Source organism: Mirounga angustirostris, unplaced genomic scaffold (genome assembly GCF_029215605.1).
Source record: "Mirounga angustirostris isolate CCGP_5_RB_7025 unplaced genomic scaffold, mMirAng1.0.hap1 SCAF_15, whole genome shotgun sequence".
Lineage (NCBI taxonomy): Eukaryota > Metazoa > Chordata > Mammalia > Carnivora > Phocidae > Mirounga > Mirounga angustirostris.
Genome location: NW_026991723.1, coordinates 11,518,354 through 11,535,601, shown reverse-complemented (window position 1 = coordinate 11,535,601; position 17,248 = coordinate 11,518,354). Strand labels below are relative to the sequence as shown.

The window sequence follows — 17,248 nt, the reverse complement described above, 5'->3', positions numbered from 1 at the left end:
CGAGTCCCGCATCGGGCTCCCTACTCGGCAGGGAGTCTGCTTCTCCCTCTGACCCTCCTCCCTCTCATGCTCTCTGTCTCTCATTCTCTCTCTCTCAAATAAATAAATCTTAAAAAAAAAAAAAAAGAGAATTGTCCAGTTAAACTCTTTTTTATAATAGAATGTTAACATTTTCAAAGAATATGCTCAGTACGTTTTTCTTTGACTTTCAGAGGCCTTTTTGGGTGAAGTCCCTTTAAAAATGAAGCAAGGGGTGCAAGAAGTCATCTGCAAAAAAAAAAAAAGCACAATATGTGCCGGACTTCCCAGGTCTCCAGACTTCCAGGATGTTATGTAGTGTATATATTATGCCCCCCTCTCTCCCCCCAGATTAACAATTGGACTCACTGCTCTAACTTCAGACGTCATATGGAGCATACTAGTTGAAAGTTTAACTGATACAGTTTAAAAATCAGTTAATCCTATTTCCCAGACTGCAGACACCTTGCGGTTTTATGTGTGTCCTAAGAAGACCAGGCCGTGTGGTAGGGGAGATGCCAGGGCAGGGAGGCTTAGGTAAAGGGTTGTCACTGACTGCTAGAAATTGCAGCCGGAGAGAGGAGCAAGGGCGATTCATGAACTCCTTTGCCAAAAGCACTAAATCTGGGTATCAGCTGTTTTCGAGGAAGATCAGAAAGGAGGAAACCCCACGTGACACAGGTGGGTAGGTGCTGCAGATGGGCATAGGAATAACACCCTATTCTAACCGCTCTCGGGGAAAGGAAAGCCCGAGAAGAATCTAATCAAAGGAGAAGAAATTCTCAGGAAATGTTGGGATTCCCCAAAGAATATACTGATAAAAAATAAAAAGTCTAAACTGTCACTTCCTCTTTTAGGATTAGAAGAGAAAAAACCTTCATGATCAACTCAACAAACAAGGAAAAGTATGTGATAAAATTCAACACTCACTCCTGATAAAAACTTTTAGCAAACCAGGAATAAAAAGGTACTTCCTTGACCCGATTACGGGTATCAAATACAGCCAACTTCTTTCTCAACAGTGAAACACAAGAGGCATTCCCTTTAAAATCAGGACAAGGCAAGGCTGCCCGCAATCACCACTTGCATTCATCATTGTTCTAGAAGTCCTAGCTGGCAGGTGAGTAAGGAAGGAAGGAAAAAGAAGGGAGGGCTACGAGAAACAGTAGAAGAAAACCTAAATCTTAAAAAGACACTATTTGAAAAGACCGAAAATACATGTCTATGTCTCTATCTCTATATGCATTTGAGAATAAATCTAACAAAAGGGAGGTGTATAGGACAAGCAGGAGGAAAGTTAGAAAATTTTTATTCAATTCATTAAAGACCTAAGTAAATAGATAATTCATTGTTACATTGTGTCTATATGGATGTATAGGGATGTGTGTATACATATGTATATAATGCATATGTGTGTTTGAAACATACACACACACACACACACACACACTCTATGCATACACAGAACAAGGTCCAATTGTAAAAACACAAAAATGTTCAGATGTGTTACTTCCCAGTAGTGGGGTTATGGATCTTTATTTCTAAGTATCTTAGTACATATTCCAACTTTTTTTTTTCCCTATCAACCACATATTATTTATGTGTTTTAAAAATTTGTAGTAACTGTCATACTGTGAATATCCTTTTGAAAATGAGTTAATAGACTTGGTTTCTTTCTTTTTCTATTTTTTTCTTTTAAGTAAGTTCTATGCCCAATGTGGGGCTTGAACTCACCATCCTGAGATCAAGAGTGGCACGTTCTACTGACGGCCAGCCAGGCACCCCCCATCACCTTGTTTCTTAGGTATATTCTAATTGTTCTACTGTGAATCTACATCACCTATATAAGCAAAATCAGAAGGACTTCTTTTTCTTTTCTTTTTTTTTTTCTTAAGTGACATGTCTTTACCTTCTTCGTCAAGGCTGCTGAAACTCTGCCCCTCGGTCAGCAAGTCCCGCTTCTCGTCCTTCCACTCCTGGCTAATTGAGGACACGACCTCTTGCGAGGTGGCCTTCAGGGCGGCGATGGAGTTGCAACGTTTTTTAGAAGGTGAGGCCTTCAAGGCTGGACAGGAAGGAAAAAGGAGAGACAAAGATACGGTAAAACCACATTAACTTTTTGTTTTTCATTAAATTAAGATTTTACTTATTAACGTATTACTCATTATCTGAGCAGAATGCAAGACACTTTGTTTTATATACACGAGGAAAGGGAGATGAAACTGTTTGGGTTTTGGCAATTGTATTTGTCTACAATGACTTGACCTCAATGAGAAGATCCTAGAATACATGCGAACTGGAATACGTCTCTAGATTTTGAAGTCAAGTCTTACCTGAGGTGAGATTCAAACGTTCTGTTGCTAAAGGATACTTTTTCTGCCTCCAAGCAATGTTTTTCTAGCGCTGGGAGGAGGTTGGGTGGGTTGGTAAATGCAGATGGTAAAGCGAGGAGAATTCTCATGACCCTGGTTTTATTAACTTGGGGACTGGGAATTTCTAAACATGCCAATGTTTAATCTTATACTCATGAAGCCTAATTTAGCCAAGTTACTTCTGGTTGCTTTTTGCTTTTAAGTGACTTTCCACTGAAATTTCCTGCCCTCTGGGTCTTTTCTAGGTCACGGCTACGTCAGATGTTATCATTCACTCCCGACCTTTGTTCAAACAGCATTCTCCAACTTCAGGAGTGTGCTGGGAACCTGAACCAAGGCAAATGGACTTCACCATCCATCCTGCTCGCTGAAGGCTGTCCCTTCACCTCTGATACGTCAGTGGGAGCGGCTTTGGCTGCAGCCACACCATCCCCACTTCTATGCAGTCTTTGTGGCAATAATTCTTCTTGGCTTAACACCGTTAGAGAATTTCCTTGGAGGAGAGGGAGCAAGGGAACTTGAGGCTTGTTTATGCTTTCCCTGAATTGGTTTTTGGCAGAGCCTCCCCTCTGCCTTTGGAGCTTTGCACAGAGGGGTAACCTGATAGCCGATGCATTAGAGTGATTGTGTCTGGCCTTGGGAAGCTCTCCAGAGCTTAGATTACGATGCTCATCTGGGGCCTGCCCATAGGCAGCCTGCAAGAACTTAACTGGACAAGGACTTTGGGACACACAAATGGGGAAAGAATAGTGAGCATTCTCTCCACTTAAAGAGAAGGGGAAGTTTATGGGTCCTGTGAGCAGTCCTAGAACCATAATATAATCACCATCATAAATATCTCCTGGAGAGGGCTTTAGGGCATGGAGGCCGACATTCACACACCGTATCTCAAACTACCCATGCAGTTGTCCGAGGGAGGCGGGCCCTTTTATAGGTCCAGCAACTGAGACTGGAAAAGTTGCGACCTGCTCAAGGTCACAGAGCTAGAAGCATGAAACCCCAGGTGTCTGTCTTCTGTCTGAAGTTGTCTAAACTGGTGTTCATTTCCTCTCTCTAGAGGATTCTATTTCCTGGCTGATGTGAAGGGGAGAAAAGACAAAACCAGAGTTAGGGTTTTTTTTTTTTTTTTTTTTTTTTGAGGGGAGGGCATTTTGAATGTTTAAAAACTGATCAAAATGGATTTTAATGGAAAGTAAGTGGACCAAATAAGTCACATTTTCCTTAACACCTCATCCTATCAAAACAGCAGCAACACCTGCTTTCCAGGCGTGAAGGGATTGTACACACGGGCTTCTGCTTTTACGTTCTGTCTGCTAACTCTTATAAACCCTCAACTCTTGTCTTCCAACACAGTATTTTAAAACTTTTAATCAGAGGATCTCAAATGTGGTTCAGGGACTACTAGAGGCCCCCGAGACCCTTTTATTTATTTATCTATCTATCTATTTATTTATTTTTAAAGATTTTATTTACTTATTTGACAGAGAGAGAGACAGCGAGAGAGGGAACACAAGCAGGGGGAGTGGGAGAGGGAGAAGCAGGCTTTCTGCTGAGCAGGGAGCCCAATGTGGGACTCGATCTTAGGACCCCTGGGATCATGACCTGAGCCAAAGGCAGACGCTTAACCGACTGAGCCACCCAGGTGCCCCGAGACCCTTTTAGAAGGTCTGTAATCCTAAGCCTATTTTCAAGGATGCCTAGCTGGCTCCGACCTGCACAGCGTGTGACTCTCGATCTTGGTGTTGTGAGTTCAAGCCCCAAGTTGGGGATAGAGTTTACTTAAAAAAACAAATAAATAAAATAACTGTAAAAAAACTATTTTCATAATAATATTAAGACATAAATTGCCTTTCTCACGAGTTTTTTACATGCCACATGACCCTCTCGCCACAGACTGAATTCAGAAGCAGATGTGAGAATCTAGATGTTGTCTACAAACCAGAATCAGGGATTGGAAAAAATGAAAAATGATGCCACTTTTCTTAACAAACTTATTTTAGAAAATATTATTTTCGTAATTATTTTTTATGTGAAAATGATTTTTACCTTTTTGTTGAAAATGGCTTATTTTAACATGCAATTTTTTTTAGGAATTATTACTTTGTGAGAATTAATGAATATTTGGCATTTTCCTCAATTTTAAATTCAGTATGGTAAATATTGCCAGATATAGCCCATGTGTGTGAAAGCCTTTTGAGGTCCTCAATCATTGGAAAGAGTATAAAGTTGCCCTGAGACCGAAACATTTGAGTACTACACAGATCTTAGGTCAATGCAGATTCTCTAAACTGAGAAACAGCTGAGGTCAGAAGAAAGTTGTCAGCAGCAAGGAAACGTGAACTAGAGGAAACACTCAGAGAACTGTGTGTATGTGTAGTTCACCGAGGAGAAAAGGCCAAGAGCTATGAAAAGAAACAGCTCTTTGTTTTCTTTTAATAAGATCTTATTTATTTATTTGTCAGAGAGAGAGAGAGAGAGAGAGCGCACGCACAAGCAGGGGGAGGGGCAGGCAGAGGGAGAAGCAAGCTCTCCGCTGAGCAAGGAGCCTGATGTGGGGCTTGATCCCAGGACCCTGGGATCATGACCCGAGCCAAAGGCAGATGCCCAACCAACTGAGCCACCCAGGAGTCCCAACTCTTTGTTCATTATCCGCATCACATACAAGGAGCGGCGAGGACCCAAAACCAAACCCCTGCAGGGACCACATAGCACCTAAATGGTGAATCTTCCTTAAAGGAATGATTTAAGACTCACTCATGGGATAAGAATTGAATCTTGTAAAAACTGAAGGCTTCAGGGATTTCTTTTGACTGGATAACCTCAAAAGATGGTTTGGGTTGCGCGTCACTTTGTTTTGTGCTGCAGAAACTCCTGGATTTGTTTTTGGCTGGCGAGAGGTATCCTGTGTCCATTTCCGCCCTATACCCTGCCATTTATCTGCCTCTACACTTTACTGCTTTTCAACTCACCTAGCTGCCATTCCTAGAACCTACCATGTCCAGTCCTACCCCTGGGCCTTTGCACATGCTATTCCTTAACCTCAGAGGTCCTTTTTGCCTCTCTTCCTAATGAATGCTAACTTATATTTAGGGAATTACTTTAAATATTCTCTCTCTGAAGCTCTCTTGTGGAAGAATTGGTCTTATTTCTCTCTGTGTACCTATAGTAGTGTATGCAAAAACTCTATTAACAATTGCTTCACTGGGGGTGCCTGGGTGGCTCAGTCGTTAAGCATCTGTCTGCAGCCCAGGTCATGATCCCAGGGTCCTGGGATCGAGCCCCGCATCAGGCTCCCTGCTCCACAGGAAGCCTGCTTCTCCCCCTGCTTGTGTTCCCTCTCTCGCTGTGTCTCTCTCTGCCAAATAAATAAATAAAATCTTTAAAAAACAAACAAACAAAACAAAACAAAACACAATTGCTTCACTAGATTATAAATCTGTTTACATGTTCCAATCCCTGACCCAAAAATTATTGAGGGAGGAACTAATTCACTAAAAAAACCCTTCCTATGTTAATTAATGGTTGGTATAGTGCTAGGTACATTACAGGTGCTCAAAGTTAGTTGAATGAATGCATTCTTGTTCTAAAAATCTTACAGCAGTTGATTTTTTTTTAATTTTTTTATTCTTATGTTAATCCCCATACATTACATCATTAGTTTTAGATGTAGTGTTCCATGATTCCTTGTTTGTGCATAACACCCAGTGCTCCATGCAGAATGTGCCCTCCTCAATACCCATCACCAGGCTAACCCATCCTCCCACCCCCCCCACCCCTCTAGAATCCTCAGTTTGTTTTTCAGAGTCCATCGTCTCTCATGGTTCGTCTACCCCTCCGATTTCCCCCCCTTCATTCTTCCCCTCCTGCTACCTTCTTTTTTTTTTTTCTTTACATATATTACAGCAGTTGATTTTTAACAAATTAATGTACTATTATATTCCTTTCAGGAAGCTAAGTTTTAGTGCTTGAGACACATGATCTGGGTAGGGAATTTCAGTGAGGTTTCAACATTATGATGACTAATATTTCTAGAAAAAATTATACGATTTTGCAGATATTATTACACTGCCCGTATGACTCAGTTCTGGGGTGGAATGAAAGGATGTAATAAGTCTTGAAAAAGTAATTTTAGGAATTCTTAATCTCAGGAAACAAACTGAGGGTCGCTGGAGTGGTGGGGGGTGGGAGGGATGGGGTGCCTGGGTGATGGACATTGGGGAGGGTATGTGCTATGGTGAGTGCTGTGAATTGTGTAAGACTGTTGAATCACAGACCTGTACCTCTGAAACAAATAATATATTATATGTTAAAAAAAAAAAAAGAGAAGATAGTAGGAAGGGAAAAATGAAGGGGGGAAATCAGAGGGGGAGACGAACCATGAGAGACTATGGACTCTGGAACACAAACTGAGGGTTCTAGAGGGGAGGGGGGTGGGGGATGAGTTAGCCTGGTGATGGGTATTAAAGAGGGCACGTACTGCATGGAGCACTGGGTGTTATATGCAAACAATGAATCATGGAACACTACATCAAAAACTAATGATGTAATGTATGGTGATTAACATAACATAATAAAAAAGATTTAAAAAAACCAACAACACACACACACAGAAAGTAATTTGAAAGAAGAAATGTGAAGACTAGGTACTGTTTTCTTAAGGGTGGAAGTGAGGAGGGGAAATTTTCACCTACAAGGAAAGTATGCCTTTAAGCTTAAGGACTTGAATATAATCACAGTTGATAAGGCATCTTGGTTATACATAGTTATATATATATTTAGCTTTTAAAATTTAAAATTTGTATTTAGTTTTTAAAATTTAAATTAAAAACTTATTATTGAAGTTTAATTGACATGCAATTATTTTAGTTTCAGGATACAACATATCGATTAGACATTCTATACGTTACTCAGCGCTCACTGCGAGAAGTGTAATCACCATCTGTCACTACATAATATTATTGACTAAACTCCCTATGCTGCACTTTTCATCTCCATGACTTATTTTATATATCAAAGTTTGTACCTCTTAATCCCCATTATTGATCTCATCCATTTCCCCACCTACATCCTCTCTGACAAGTGGCAGTTTGTTCTCTGTACTTAAGAGTCGGTTTGTTCATTTGTTTTTTTAGATTCCACATATAAGAGAAATTATATGGCGTTTGTCTTTGTCTTATTTCACTTGGCATAATGCCCTCCAGGTCTGTTCATGTTTTTGCAGATGGCAAGATGCCATGTTTTTATGGCCAAATAATATTCCACCATATATATACACTACATCTTTTTTATCCGTTCATCTATGGATGGACACTTGGCTGCTTCTATGTCTTGGCTGTTGTGAATCATGCTGCAGTAAACACAGAGGTACATGTACTTTTCTGAATTAGTGTTTTCACTTTCTTTGGGGAAATACCCAGTAGTGGAATTACTGGATCATACAGTATTTCTATTTTCAGTTTTTTAAGCAACTGTTTTCCACAGTGGCTGCACCATTTTGCATTCCCATCAACAGTGCACGAGGGTTCCTTTTTCTCCACATCCTTGCCAACACTTGTTGTTTCTTGTGTTTCTAATTTTAGCCATTCTCACTGGTATGAGGGGATATCTCATTGTGGTTTGATTTCCATTTCCCTGATGATTGGTGATACTGAGCATCTTTTCATGTGTCTGCTGGCCATCTGTATGCCTTCTTTGGGAAAAAATTGTCTATTCAGGTCCTCTGCCCATTTTTAAATCAGATTTGTGTGTGTGTGTGTTGAGTTGTATTAGTTCTTCATATATTTTAGATATTAACCCCTTATCGGATATATCATTTGCCAAGTATCTCCTTCCATTTAGTAGGTTTCTTTTGCTGTGCAAAAGCTTTTTATTTTGGTGTAGTCCCACGAATTTATTTTTGCTTTTGTTTCTCTTGCCTGCAGAGAAACATCCAAAAACATTTTGCATAGGGTGATATCCAAGAGATTACTGCCTATGTTTTCTTCTAGGAGTTTTATGATTTCAGGTCAGGTCTCACATTTAAGTTTTTAATCCATCTCGAGTTTATTTTGGTGTATAGTGTAAGAAAGTGATCCAGTTTCATTCTTTTGTGTGTTGCTATCCAGTCTCCCAACACCATTCGTTGAAGACTGTCTTTCCCTCACTGTATATTCTTGTCCTCTTTGTCGTAGATTAACTGACCATGTGGGTTTGGGTTTACTTGTGGTCTTAGTCCTATACTATTGATCTATGTGTTTATTTCTGTCCTGTTTTGATTACTACAGCTTTGAAGTATATCTTGAAATCTTAGATTGTGATACCTTCCAGCTTTGTTCTTTTTTTTCAGGACTGCTTTGGCTATTCAGGGGTCTCTGTGGTTCCATACAAGTTTTAGGATTATCTGTTCTAGCTCTGTGAAAAATGTTTTGGCATCTTGAAAAGGATGGCATTAAATCTGTAGACTGTTTTGGGTAGTATGAACATTTTAACAACATTGGTTCTAATCCATGCGCATGGAATACCTTACTATTTAATTGTGTCATCTTCAATTTCTTTCATCAATGTTTTATAGTTTTCAGAGTATAGGCCTTTCACCTCCTTGGTTAAGTTTATGCCTAGGTATTTTATTTTATTTGGTATAGGTGTAAATGGGATGGTTTTCTTAGTATCTCTTTCTGCTACTTCATTATTATTGTATTGAGATGCAATGGATTTCTGTATATTAATTTTGTATCCTGTGACATTAATGAATTCATCCATCAGTTCTAGTAGTTTTTTGGTGGCATCTTTGGGGTTTTCTACATATATAGTATAATGTCATCTACAAATAGTGAAAATTTGACTTCTTCTTTGCCAATTTGGATGCTTTTTATTTCTTTTTCCTGTCTTATTGTTGTGGCCACAACTTCCAGTACTACATTGAGAGTGGACATCCTTGTCTTGTTCCTGATCTTAGAGGAAAAGCCCTCAATCTTTCACCACTGGGTATGATGTTAGCTGTGGGTTTTTCATGTATGGACTTTATTGTGTTGAGGTATGTTCCCTCTAAACCTGCTTTGTGGAAAGTTTTTTTTTTTATCATGAATGAATGTTGTACTTTGATCATATGGTTTTTATCCTTTTACTTGTTAATGTGATGTATCACATTTTTATATATCCCATTAGAATTTGTTGTGCATTTAGGTATGCAAACCAATAACTAGGGCGCCTGGGTGGCTCAGATGGTTAAGCGTCTGCCTTCAGCTCAGGTCATGATCCCAGGGTCCTGGGATCGAGTCCCGCATCGGGCTCCCTGCTAGGCGGGGAGCCTGCTTCTCTCTCTGCCTCTGCCTCTCTGACTCTCATGAATAAATAAATAAAACATTTAAAAAACAAAACAAAACAAAACCAATAACTATAACTATATATATACACATATATATATACATACACACACACACATATATGAATAAATCTGTGTCTATAAGAACTAAATGGACCTTTTTAAAAAAGATTTTATATATTTATTTAAGGGATGCCTGGGTTGCTCAGTCAGTTAAGTGGCTGCCTTCAGCTCAGGTCATGATCTTGGGGTCCTGGGATCAAGTCCCACATCGGGCTCCTTGCTCAGCAGGGAGTCTGCTTCTCCCTCTGTCTGCTGCTTTCTCTCTCTGACAAACAAATGAATAGGTAAAATCTTTAAAAAAAAAGATTTTATTTATCTGAGAGAGAACATGCATGTGTGTGTGCACATGAGTGAGGGGAGAAGCAGAGGGGGAGGGAAAGGGAGAGGGAGAGAATCCCAAGCAGACTCTGCGCTGAGCACGGAGCCTGTCATGGGACTCAATCTTGATCCTGAGATCGTGACCTGAGCCGAAATCAAAAGTCGGACGCTCAACCAACTGAGCCACCCAGGCGCCCCCTAAATGGACCTTTAATATGATTTTTTAAAAAAGAATTTATTTATTTATTTGACAGAGAGATAGAGAGAGAGCACAAATAGTCAGTGGCAGGCAGAGGGAGAGGGAGAAGCAGGCTCTCCACCACTAAGCAGGGAGCCGGACGTGGGGCTCGATCCCAGGACCCCGGGATCATGACCTGAGCTGAAGACAGCTGCTTAACTGACTAAGCCACCCAGGCACCCCTTTAATATGATTTTTATTATACATATTATTCCATTAGATTGTCCCATAATATATTTAACCAATATAATATAAGGTTGGACATTTAGGCAGTTTCTAATTTTTTCCACCACAAAATAGGACTCTAATGATTACGGCATCAGTAAATACCTAATGGAATACTTAACCATAATTACTAACTCATCACAGCTTTCGGAGATAGTCCAAACCCTTTTAATAAAAATCTTGCAAAGATACACACAGTGAAGTCAGTGAGTAAAATCCTAAGAATCTTACCTTGAATTTTCTTGAAAACTCTGGAATTCATAAACTTTAGAAATCTGTCAGCATAAAAGCTTGGTCGATGAACTGAAACAGTATCCTGAAAATACAAATCAGGTGTCACAGGTTTACCTCTCAGATCATTTCAAGCTAGAAGAAAGATCTATGCAATTGGTTCTCTGTTAGCCAATGTCCTGAACCAGAAGGCGTGGATGTTGGCAGCCCTGTGACCCATGGTGCCCAGGAGTGAGGCTGGGGAAGCAGGCATAAGACAATATGGCAAAGATTCTAGATATTCATGATGAAAGAGAGTACGAAGAGGGGCATGAGAGAGCCAGCCAAAGGATGCTGCTTTATAAAGCTAAACAGCTAATTCTCATTCCACTGTGTGCCGTGTGGGGCTTTTAAATTCTTTTTTTACACACAGGCAACCAGTGTTTCAAGTGTCATCTAAAATGAAGGATTTCGCTTTCGGTCGGGGACAAAAATTGGGGACATAAACAAGCAAAACAACTCTAATATAAGAGTGACATCTAGGTTAAAAAAAATAGTGTGGTTTTGTCTTGTAGTAATCAGGTGCACGGACACTGGGAAGATTCCTTGGGGACAAGGCTGACTGATGACCTCTGTTATGCTGAATTATCTACTGATTAGATAGAATTGAACTGAATTGAATTGTTAACTCAATTCTCTCGTGCTTGGCAGGAGTCTTCAGGACTGAAGGGGCATTTTATTACAATCCAGGAAAGGAGACGGATGAAGAAGCTAATTCTCCATGTTTATTCAGTAACCACGTATTTACCATCCAAGATATACATTTCTAGAAATAGTAAATGTTCTGTTTTCATTCTAAGTTTGTGGATTCTAATAAAAAAAGCTCTGAAAATTTAAGTTTAGATGGTATAAAGCATCTGCTCTGGGTTTGGAATTAAAAACCCACATTGGACCAGAGGTCTGGAGCCCTGGTTCTGATACTAGTTCTAACTTTAATAAGCTGTGTGATACAGGAAGAAGGCAGGGTCTTGGTGCCTCCATTTTCTTTTTTTCCATCTGTAAAATATGGTGTTACGGGAGGCATAAGGTAATTCCGTAATCAACATGTTATGAAGGACACAATATAGAGACAGCCTCTTTGACCAAGGCATACTGGTCCTCTAGACCATCAGGGATGCTGTAGATGTGGGAATTTCCGGCTGGTTTGACATGTGGCTCCTGTATGAAATGGACACTTACAACAAGCACAGTAACTTAGAAATATCTTAAGGTGTAAGATGATTAAGACTCAGACCTTGCCTTCCAAGAGAAGTTGGACTGTGTTTCTCTTTGGTATGAAGAAACATTAATTATGAGGTACATTTGCAAACAAACAAAAATGAATCTTATTTACTGCTTACAGTTCCACAAATATATGATCAGTACAGAGATGCTCTTAAAAAAAACAAAAAACAAAAATGGAAGATGTGTTTTAACTAGACAAAGGTAGGGGCCTCTTAGCAGCATCTGACCAGTTGAGAAGTAGGTCATTCACATCAGAAATCTTAGTCTGGTAACAGGGAATTAACCTTGTCTCAGAAAACAGAGGGGAAATGTGTCTATTGTCTCCCTTCTACAGTGAAGGCATTATGCAGTCTCCACTTTTGTCAGGAAGGAAAAAAAAATGAACCCACCATCTTGGCCTTTAAATAGAAGGAATCTTTGATCTGAATAATAAGCCTACATTTAATTCTTAGAAAGAAACCTGTGACCCTGTTGTTTACAAGTGCATTCTGATGAAGCCCATTCCTTAGCCTGTGGACAAAATGCAGATCTTTCATGCTGAAAGGTTATTACCAGTCTTCCACAGAACTGAGGAAGTGGGTGTTCTTTCCAATAAAGGAAAATAATAACATCTATAATTTATCTTCTTTCAAAGAAAAGCATCTGCTAACATCTTTAAAAAAATGTGCGAGCAAATCTTTGATATATTCTTTGGAAGTGTCACTTCGGGTTATTAACTGAGGGAGGCTGAGGCTAGTAAATGTTCTGTCAGCTGCAAAAAGTTCAAATCTAACATCCAGAGAGAAATGTGCATGTGTCTATGTGTGTTGAGAGAGAGCGGGGGTGGGGGGCTGGGGGAGGGAGGGGGGAGGGAGGCTGTTGCTTGACAATTGATTGTTTTCTTCTGTTATGTAATTTTGAGTTCAACAGACATCCTCATGCCAGTTGGTCTTAGTCATGTATACATCAGTAACAACTTGTAAGTTTTCACTTCTTATGTCTTTACTGTGTTGGAACACTCAAGGCATTATTTTATTTAATCCCTATATCAGCCCTATGAGGCAGGTACTAGGTGCTATTACCATGTCTCTGGTACAGGTGGGAAACCAGGCCAAGAGGGGCCAAATCACAAGCAATGTGTCTAGATCACAGGGTTAGTAAAGTGGTGAATGCAGGGTTCAAATCCAGGGCCACCAAAGTCAGGTTCAGACCACTCCACAGCTCGGCCTTGTGGGAACCTCATTTCAACTGTCCTCTTGATCTTCCCAGTGCCTATGCAAAGAGTCTCCCCCTTTTGCTCAGCATCCTCTCCTTTCGTAAGTGGGTCCTTTAGATTTCACACAGAAATAAGACATCATTTTCTCTGTTGACACGACTTCTTAGACACACCCTGAAGTCTGAGAAATCAGAAAAATATATAGTCTAACAAGGAACATGATAAACACATACCCCATCATAGACAAGAGCTTTCCAGGAATGTTCTAGCTTCTTCATTAACCTAAATGTAAACAGACAGAAAAATAAAAAGGAGAATGTAAAATCATCCCCATTTGGTGGATTTTCAGTACCTTTTGTTGATTTATTTTGAAATAATGAAAGGCTACTTCCCCAAATTTCTTACCTATATGATTGCAGAATGTCAATAATGCCCATAAATAAAAGTAGTTTTTCTCCCTTATGGCTTTTAGCTGGAATGCCTCCCATTCTGTTGAGAGAGAAAATATTTTACAACATATTATAATGGGAAGTTAAAAATCACTTCTAATAAATAGACTGTAAACAAAAATGGACAACTTTAAGAATTCTGGACTCGCTTGCCCTCTTTTTTTTTTTTCCTCGGGTAAAGTCTTCCTAGGAATCCTGAATGCTGACCTTCCCACACAGGAGAATGAAACTATAGCTGTCAACTCAGGACAGCCTGATGGGAAGAATCCAAACAAAAAATTATTCCTATTTTTAAAACCATGAGCACGAATTTTTAAAGTATTTTGAAATCCTGCCTTTTAAAAATGCAACACTTTTACATATTTGCTGTGAGATGTAAAATATTTAAAAGAACCCATTCCTAGGATGCAGAGGACGCCTATTAGCATTTGGCACACCTTTCCAGTGTCAATGTGGGTGTATATGTATCCATTAGTCCACCAGAGCAATGATTATCATGCTTTATAACCTGAGTTTTTCATTTGCTAAACGATATACATTTGCTTGTATTCAATGCTAATGTGTTTTTTAATGGCTGTGTAGTAGTTCACTATACTGATTGATATAGAATACTTTAATTGATTATTGGGCATTTAGATACACTTATAAGCAAGGATTTTTTTTATTATTATTTTTTTAGCTTCCCCCTCTCTTCTTTTTTTTTAATTAATTAATTAATTTTTTAATTCTTATGTTAATCCCCATACATTACATCATTCATTTTAGATGTAGTGTTCCATGATTCATTGTTTGTGCATAACACCCAGCGCTCCATGCAGAATGTGCCCTCCTCAATACCCACCACCAGGCTAACCCATCCTCCCACCCCCCTCCCCTCTAGAACCCTCAGTTTGTTTTTCAGAGTCCATCATCTCTCATGGTTCGTCTACCCCTCCGATTTCCCCCGCTTCATTCTTCCCCTCCCGCTACCTTCTTCTTCTTTTTTTTTTTTAACATATATTGCATTATTTGTTTCAGAGGTACAGATCTGAGATTCAACAGTCTTAAGCAAGGATTTTTTTAAAAGTTTGATATGTATGGATTTCCTGTATAAAAGTGAAATACGCCTGTGATTTAGTCATTGTTGGGAGACTCCTAGAAGGCGATCACTAGTGGCCAAAATGATGCCTTCCGTTCAGTCTCCTGTACAGCTGGTAAACGCACATGACAGTCAGCCATTTCAGTAATTCTCTTTGGTTGCAATTGTTCCTGTTAGTCAATATGTACTTAATATGTGCAAACGAATCCTGCAGTTATGAGCACATCTGGCTGAGGCAAGAGACCACATCTGCCAGGGTAGAGGATCTAGAATAAGAGAATCCTCTTATGCAGATGAGAAGGTCTGAATTATGAATGTAATTCCTATCATGTGTTTGCTTAAATACGAGTTTATTGAAATTCAAAGTATATTCTCCCTATTGTGGTAGACGTTTTGAATATGGAGCCAAAAGGCGTAAAAACATTTTCAGCCATTGTTCAGAAATGGAGCCCTTTGAAAAAAGAAACCACATGGGAGAAAGAATGGTAATAACTCGAAGAATTGCCATGCATCTAGTTACCCAGAGATGAACAGAAATGAAGGCTGCTCAATCCATGTTAGCACCAGGTAGGAATCTGTTCTCAAAGAACCACCGAGAAGGGAACGTGATTGCATTTAATTACCCATCGCTGTGGGCTGCCACAACCAGGAGGGGGGGCAGGTGGGTGGGCACACTTACGTGTCCAGGTTCTCTGTGATGATGCCATCTCCAGATTTCCCCGGACCCTGGATGGACTCCATCGCTGTGGAGTAGAGGACCTTCTGCATCCCAGACCTCTTAGCATCAGGCACATTTTGTGAGTTCTCCTCTTCTTTCTCTTTGAGGGAATGGTCCAGGATGTGGATTCCCAGCAAAAGGCTATAGTCCATGATTTTGAAGCTTTCCAGCACCTGAGTAAGAAAAAGAACCAGGAGGCCGGTCAACTGAAGTAGCTCCTAAGTCTCATCTGCAGAGAATCAGAGCTCTAGATACGCAGATGCACAGCTCCTGCGTCCCTTCCAGGGGATGGCTGATACAGGAAAAATCAAAATAAAAACACTTGAGGTTATTATTAGGTCATATTCAATAAGGATTATCACAATGGCTCCAAGATGGTGTTTTTTTAATGCAAATCTAAAGCAAGCACAGCTTTTCCTAACCCTCCGTGAACGCTTCACTCATAACATTTATTGAACACTTCCCCCATGCCAGGTTCTAAGTAGGTCACTCAGATCCAAACCTCACAACTCTTTGAGCTAGGTACTATTATTGTTTCTATTTTACAGATGAACAAATTGAGACAGAGGGAGATAAAGTAATTTGTTCAATATCACACTGTTTATAAGTGGCACTGTCGGGATGTGAACCCTGGGCAGTCAACTCCAGTGGCCATACTCTTAAACATTAGAGCACAGACACCCCCAACTAATGGTCTCTATATGCACGTATCCTCCTCAGCAGGAGGACTCAGCCGGAATGTGTTTTTGTCTGGATTCCGTTCTCCAAATCTTAACCTCGCTGGAGTTCTGTGGTCTCCTTTGGAAAGCTGGTCTTTCACAGTTGCCATTCGGTTCCCAGCAGAAGTGTTTTTAAAAATTAGGATCTCAACAAACAACAGGACTTCATGCTTAGTTATCCACTCAGCCAACGTGGGGAAGAGAAGAATTAAGAGTAGCTGGATGCGGGGTGCCTGGGTGGCTCAGTCGTTAAACGTCTGCCTTCGGCTCAGGTCATGATCCCAGTGTCCTGGGATCAGGCTCCCTGCTCAGTGGGAAGCCTGCTTCTCCCTCTCCCACTCCCCCTGCTTGTGTTCCCTCTCTGGCTGTGTCTCTCTCTGTCAAATAAATAAAAAATAAAATCTTAAAAAAAAAAAAAAGAGTAGCTGGATGCAGCCAGACAAAGGAGGGAGAGATGCTCTGACAGGAAAATGGCGGGAGATAAGGTCAAGGGAAGAGGCATTCAACATGGCTTCCCAGTGTACGTGGGGCTTCTTCCATGGAGGAAGAGTATTCAGGAGGGTATGAAGATGGGGCGTTCTCCTCTATGACAAGGTTCTTCTCCTAGTGGGTTGTATATGATTCTCCTCCCCAACAGGTTTTATAATGCCTGGCATTTCTCACACAAAGCTGCTCAGGAAATCAAAACAGCCCAGAAATTAAGACAAGCCTGCATGGCAGAACAGTTGTCTCTGAATCAACATGATAATCTGTCACCATGCCCCAGTTAGGAAATGTCTTTTAGGAGCAGAGTCCATGGATAATTCTTTACCCAGAGACTGAATACCCAGAATTCCATAGGCTTTTCTCATTATTCCTCACCCCAACTGCTTATTTATTTAAAAAATTTTTTTTAATTTAAATTCAATTTAGTTAATACATGGTGTATTATTAGCTTGAGGGGAGCCCAACTGCTTTCTGACCAGACATTTATGATACAGAGGCAGCAAACAGGCATTGGACCTGAGGATTCACATAACTGTGGCTGTCACTTGATGGATACCCTCTAAAAGGAGGTTTTG

The 17,248-nt window shown here is 40.2% G+C and overlaps 1 protein-coding gene across 9 annotated transcripts in view; it reads right to left on the bottom strand.

The window, feature by feature from the left end:
- The window catches only part of PIP5K1B (phosphatidylinositol-4-phosphate 5-kinase type 1 beta), a 307,231-nt gene that overhangs the window by 71,409 nt on the left and 218,574 nt on the right, over positions 1 to 17,248 (bottom strand). For all 9 annotated transcript variants that reach the window (XM_064579700.1, XM_064579702.1, XM_045882212.3 and 6 more), the window contains exons 8-12: positions 15,430 to 15,641; positions 13,629 to 13,712; positions 13,457 to 13,505; positions 10,766 to 10,850; positions 1,928 to 2,083 (exon numbers count right to left, since the gene is read on the bottom strand). In XM_064579700.1, coding sequence (XP_064435770.1) covers positions 1,928 to 2,083; positions 10,766 to 10,850; positions 13,457 to 13,505; positions 13,629 to 13,712; positions 15,430 to 15,641 — 586 coding nt within the window. The remainder of the gene's footprint in view (positions 1 to 1,927; positions 2,084 to 10,765; positions 10,851 to 13,456; positions 13,506 to 13,628; positions 13,713 to 15,429; positions 15,642 to 17,248) is intronic.